The following is a 6,477-nucleotide window of genomic DNA, read 5'->3' as shown; positions in this document are numbered from 1 at the left end:
TAGTTACTGTAAGAGGGCAATAGGGGAGGCAATGATTATTGTATTGGGACGTTACATTTGTCCAGATGAGATCGTTTTTAAACAAGATGCGCACTTCCTCATAGCTTCTGTAATACTGCAATCATTCACTGTGACATTCATTCAAATCATCTCACTCTCCCTCCCCCACTGGGCACACACTGGTTGAATCAATGTTGTTTCCACGTCATTTCAACTAAATTATGTTGAACCAATGTGGAATTGCCATAAAATTGACATCTGTGCCCAGTGGGTATCTTTCTCTCTCACTCTCCCTCTCTCTCTTTTCCCCTAAACTACAGTATCATACAGAATCCTTTATTGGTCCCTGTTTCCAGTTTGTTCAGCCAAAACTTTGACAGCTCATAACGGGCACATCATTCAAGTCTCTTGTGTGTCCGATCAAACTTTCCCACAAGGAAATAAAAAAGTCTACAAAGCACCCATCTTGCAGTCAGGCTCTTCACAAGTCTCTGAAAACTGATAAACCATGGTCAATATGGAAGAGTAGTAACCCATGGAACAATAATGATAGTCAGTAATTATAATTGTTCTATACTGCACAAGCCCCATTGCACTTGTAGTGGTACTGGCTAAGATAGTCCCTGAGCTGATAGGGCAGTGGAAGGATCTCAATGCCCTGGTATGTAGTGCAGCTACAAATCACGGCTCGGCACAGGTGCTGCAGGGTGAAGGGGAAAGTCCGGGGCAGGGGGAGAGCAAGGAGGGGCTCGAAGAAAAGGCATGTGGCCGGGTCGCTGTAGTGCCGGAGCAGGCCCGTGACACTCGGGTCCCGGTACATGCACGGGTCGCGTCCGTCGAAGCTAAAGCGCTTGCCGTTCTGCTCAATGCGTGCATGGAGGGAGCGGCTGTAGCGGCGGAAGCTGACTGAGAAGAGGAATTCGTCCTGGGCCGAGTCGCGCAGGAGGAAGGTGCCCTCTGGCTGGCCCTCCAGGAGCTCCTCGGCTTCGAAGCGGTCAAGCACGCCCCAGTAACACGGGCTGTTGTTGATCTGGAGGAGGTCCGGGACAAGGATGTAGTCGGTATGGCTGTCACCATGGGCTGCTCCACCTTGTGGACAGGACGGGTCCCAGTCCTCAAGGCTCAGGGGCCTACTTGAGCAGATGCCCTCCCAGGAAAGAGGCATCGAAGGCGGAGACGTGGAAGGGAATTGTTCTTTGCTGGCAGCCTGGGAAGCCTGAGCAGCTTGGGCAGTCTCTAGACCCACGATGGTGCTGGGGTGGGTGGCGTGCTTCTTGATGAGGTGCCAGCAGTGGGCCAGCTCCGACTTGGGTGAGAAGGGACACTTGTCCTGCATGAGCTCCGAGACATGGATCTTGCGCTTGGACCAGAGGAGCACAGAGAAAGCCCCCCTGGAGGCCCCTATTGGGTGGCCGTGGTGGTGATGGTGGTGGTGGCCGTTGCGGAGAGGGAAACACTGACCCACCGCATCCTGGAACTTCTGCCGGAGGGAGCGTCGAGAAAGGGCTTTTCGACAGGGGACGTCCGTGTCGATTTCCCCCAAGACGGTGCAGCTACACTTCCTCTCTCGCTGTCGCCACGGACACGAGGTGGAACGCACCCCCTGCTCATCCATCGGCCCCTCCCCCTCCAGACCCCAAAGGCCAGGGTTGTTCCGGGAACTCCGGGAGCGTTTCTTGCTGCTCCACACGTAGCTGTCTGCACTCCAGCTACGGATGCTACATTTGGAACGGGTGTCTGAACTCTGGGATTTCTTCTCAGACATGGTCCTCCCTCCTCTTCATACAGCTCTGTGCTACATCAATGGACAGAGATAAACAAGTAAATGTTTGGATTAAGTAACAATCACAGATAAATCAATGGGATTGTTATCAACAAAAGCTTTGAAATAAAATTTCAAATAGTACGAGTTGATGGCATATCATGTTAGTTTAGATAGGCAAAGCTCAGATTCCACACAGGTAGGCTAATACTAATAGGCTAATACTAGGCTCCCACTGGGCACAGATGTAATTTAATCGTCTAGTTTTGATTTAATTTTGGTTGAGTTGTCAACTAATGTGAATTCAACACAAAATCAACTAAATATGTCACCTTTTCATTGGGTTTAGGTTAAAAGTTGGGTTAAAAGAAAACTAAATTCCCTTACGTTGATGACTTTTTGCAAATCAGTTTTCCATGTTGATTCAACATCATCAAATATAACTTTTTTGTTTAAATGACATGGAAACAAAGTTGATTGATTAAGTGGGCTAATAATGTTATGGTGTATTTCCATTGAGAACTTAGCCCAGTGTTTTACCCAAAAAGCTCAGACTTCTCTGTTTCCATCTACACAGGTCCAGAACCTGTGTCTCACTGGGTGATGGCTCCGGATGACCTGCTCTAACTTGGGACCAAGCTCAGGCCACTGGTACTTTTCAGCTTTCATTTACATAGCAATGGCTAACTGTGAACATGGGTTAACAACCTCCATTGTTAGCACCTTCTCACAAAGAACTGTCCTAATGATGCAGAGGTTGTTAAAACCTTGGATCGGACACTTTTTTCAATTTTCGCCTAAAATGACATACCCAAATCGAACTGCCTGTAGCTCAGGACCTGAAGCAAGGATATGCATATTCAAGATACCATTTGAAAGGAATCACTTTGAAGTTTGTGGAAATGTGAAATTAATGTAGGAGAATATAACACATTAGATCTGGTGAAAGATAATACAAAGGAAAAAAACATGCTTTTTCAAAAAAATAAAAAAATATCATAATCTTTGAAATACAAGAGCAAGGCCACTATATCACTTCGGAGTCTAAGCGCAATTTAGATTTTGGCCACTAGATGGCAGCAGTGTATGTACAACGTTTTAGACGGATCCAATGAACCATTGCATTACTGTTCAAAATGTTGATACATTTTCAAGTACATAACTATAGAGAACATACACAATATGTATGCTAATAAAACATTTAAGTTTACACACTCCCAGGAATGTCATAAATGATGGAAAATGTGCTTCCCTACAGAAAAGACACTAACCTTTACACATCTAGATGGGGGGGCAGACACAGCAGGGGTTAAAACTGTAGAACCCAGTTACAACATTTGAATATAAAAATAGATTTTTAACAAACAAAACTATGCTACATTTTATCTCTGGGACCCCCAGGATGACAAATCAGAGCAAGATTACTGAATGTAAGTACATTATTTACCTTCAGAGGTGAATGTATCAAACCAGTTGACACGATAACTGGGGTGGTGGGTAGCCATGTGGTTAGAGTGTTGGGTTAGTAACCAAAAGGTTGCTAGATTGAATCCCCAAGCCAACAAGGTAAAAATCTGTCATTCTGCCCCGAACAAGGCAGTTAACCCACTGTTCCTAGGCCGTCATTGTAAAGAAGAATTTGTTCTTAACTGTGGCTCAGTTGGTAGAGCATGGTGTTTGCAACGCCAGGATTGCGGGTTTGATTCCCACGGGGGGCCAGTACAAAAAAAATAAAAAATGCATGAAATGAAATGTAAGTCGCTCTGGATAAGAGTGTCTGCTAAATGACTAAAATGTAATGTAATTGTAAACTGACTTGCCTAGTTAAATAAAAATATACATTTTTTGTTGTTGTGCACTCTCCTCAAACAATAGCATGGTATTTTTTCACTGTAATACTGTAAATTGGAAAGTGCAGTTAGAGTAACAAGAATTTAAGCTTTCTGCCCATATAAGACATGTCTATGTCCAGGGAAACATTCTTGTTACTTACAACATCATGCTAATCACATTAGCGCACGTTAGCTCAACCATCCCGTAGAGGTTAAATCTGCTCTTCACAAGTCCTCAGTGTCAGCCCTAGCTATATGGAAATACAGTTCCCAAAAAACAACACTAAAGCGTAAATTAACATAATCACTGGTGAGTCATGACAAACTGGTCCTGTAGCCTAATGGAGAAACCTGTTAGTGTACTGTGTTATTTTTTAAATCGATTTTATCACCAATTGTGGACTTCCTTTATAGTAGGCTAACCTCTGACAAGGAGAGTTCCAGTAAAAAGCCCATATCACTGGTTTATGAGAAATGACAACAGAAATCAATGAATCATCTTTATAAACTACTTATACACATTATGACATAATTTATTAACCACTTAATTATATAAAGCCTGTTGTACAGGTCCTATTGATAATGTACAAATGTGTTTAATGTTAGAAATATATGCACAAATTGTATCATGATTTACCAACAGCCATCTTAAATCCTGGTTTATAAACAGTTTATAAGAAGAGCAGACCCTCAAATAAACCTACTATTGGTATTGTTATAGACTGCTTGCCTTTTCACTAAAACATGTCCTGGCATGTAGGAGGACTGGACAAAGGCAGTGTAATTTCAGAGGCAAGACAATTCATGATGTTTGAGAGTGCCCCACAGAATGATATCCAACCAATTATATAAAAGTACACTTACTATACAGTTCTACAATGTTTAAATATGCATCCGTAGATACCAAAGTATTTTTTTCTGAAAAGAGATATAGACACAAAACAGAAGCCCAATTAAAACCTAATTTAATATATTTTTAAAGAACATTCAATAGCGAGTAGCCTACACTTTTTTTTATTTCCTAATCTTCTAAATCGTTTAACTGTTGATTACGTTTGTCTAGAGACTGTCTTACCTTTCAAAGTCGTTTTAGAGAGTCAACATAAATGTTTCCAAATTATATTATAATCTCTCCATTTGAGATGAGGAACGAGCGTTCGGTCCTCTGTCCAGACCCCATCTCCAGTGTGTAGACTAGTTCCGTGCTCTTTATAGACAAATCCTCTTGGGATTTGATCGTTTCCTCATTTGTTGGAGATGGATGTGTGAGTGAGAATGCTGCATCCTTTCCTCAGTAGCCTCGCAGGCATGTAATGGCTACAGCGCAAATCATAAAGTCTCACAACCAAAAGACTAGGCCTATTGTTTTATTAAAACTATTATGATAGACGTACAGTATATTTCATACCCAACACCTCGGATTATATATTTTTTGGATATAATTTTGCATAGAATTGTATTCATCAAGCCTATTTATTTCAGCAAACAGAGCCTGTGTGCACAGTGGCGACCTGTCATTCAGGGCAGGTAGGGCAGAGCAACAAAAAAAAAATATATATATATATATATATATAAATACAATTGGGGGGGCTTGCATGTTTTTTGGCATTAATATGTGTCAGTTTTCAAACAATGTAAAAAAAACTATATATAATTGAGTTAATAAAATCGCATACAACCATGGTCTCTTTTTTATTTTCTTGAGTAACACAGCTCCAAAATGCAGGTGTTTCAGCCTAGCTCAGTGCTTTCTGTGGTGGTAGGGCGGGCCAGCAGAAAAAACGAGCATTTCTCCGTGATTGGCTCAGTATTCTGTCACTCATGGGGACATTGCGCAATTGCCTAGCTTCTGTCCTTAAGTACTGTAAGGCTAGACATCCAAGAAGGTGCAAGGTCATTGGCCACAGAAATGAAGTTAAATCACCTTATATGTACAGTAGCTTTGATTGGACTGATCATGGCAACGTCTTACTTCCACAATCTTAGCTAGCAATCATCATCGTGAATCAAGACTGGACCTCTGGCAGTCTCTGTGGGGGTACCACAGGGTTCAATTCTCGGGCTGACTGTTTTCTCTGTATATATCAATGATGTCGCTCTTGCTGCGGGCGATTCCCTGATCCACCTCTATGCAGACGACACCATTCTGTATACTTCTGGCCCTTCCTTGGACACTGTGCTAACTAACCTCCAAACGAGCTTCAATGCCATACAACACTCCTTCCGTGGCCTCCAACTGCTCTTAAACGCTAGTGAAACCAAATGCATGCTTTTCAACCGTTCGCTGCCCGCACCCGCCCAACTAGCATCCCCACCCTGGACGGTTCTGACCTAGAATATGTGGACAACTATAAATACATAGGTGTCTGGCTAGACTGTAAACTCTCCTTCCAGACTCATATTAAACATCTCCATTCCAAAATCAAATCTAGAATCGGCTTTCTATTTCGCAACAAAGCCTCTTTCACTCACGCCGCCAAACTTACCCTAGTAAAACTGACTATCCTGCCGATCCTCGACTTCGGCAATGTCATCTACAAAATAGCTTCCAATACTCTACTCAGCAAACTGGATGCAGTCTATCACAGTGCCATCCATTTTGTTACCAAATCACCTTATACCATCCACCACTGCGACCTGTATGCTCTAGTCGGCTGGCCCTCGCTACATATTCGTCGCCAGACCCACTGGCTCCAGGTCATCTATAAGTCTATGCTAGGTAAAGCTCCGCCTTATCTCAGTTCACTGGTCACGATAACAACACCCACCCGTAGCACACGTTCCAGCAGGTATATCTCACTGATCATCCCCAAAGCCAACACCTCATTTGGCCGCCTTTCCTTCCAGTTCTCTGCTGCCAGTGACTGGAACGAATTGCAAAAT

General features: G+C 43.0%; 1 protein-coding gene across 1 annotated transcript; it reads right to left on the bottom strand.

Annotated features, from left to right (window-relative positions):
* Positions 1-571: 571 nt before the first annotated feature.
* socs4 (suppressor of cytokine signaling 4) lies at positions 572-4,803 on the bottom strand. Its single transcript, XM_029729292.1, has 2 exons — positions 4,670-4,803; positions 572-1,795 (listed from the first exon to the last, which is right to left on the bottom strand). The coding sequence occupies exon 2, from the start codon at positions 1,763-1,765 to the stop codon at positions 572-574; it is 1,194 nt and encodes a 397-aa protein (XP_029585152.1). The 5' UTR covers positions 1,766-1,795; positions 4,670-4,803.
* Positions 4,804-6,477: the final 1,674 nt, after the last annotated feature.

The sequence above is a fragment of the Salmo trutta genome, chromosome 33 (genome assembly GCF_901001165.1).
Source record: "Salmo trutta chromosome 33, fSalTru1.1, whole genome shotgun sequence".
NCBI classification, from domain to species: Eukaryota; Metazoa; Chordata; class Actinopteri; order Salmoniformes; family Salmonidae; genus Salmo; species Salmo trutta.
Note: the sequence above shows the minus strand (reverse complement) of the source record. Positions and strands in the feature narration are given on the sequence as shown.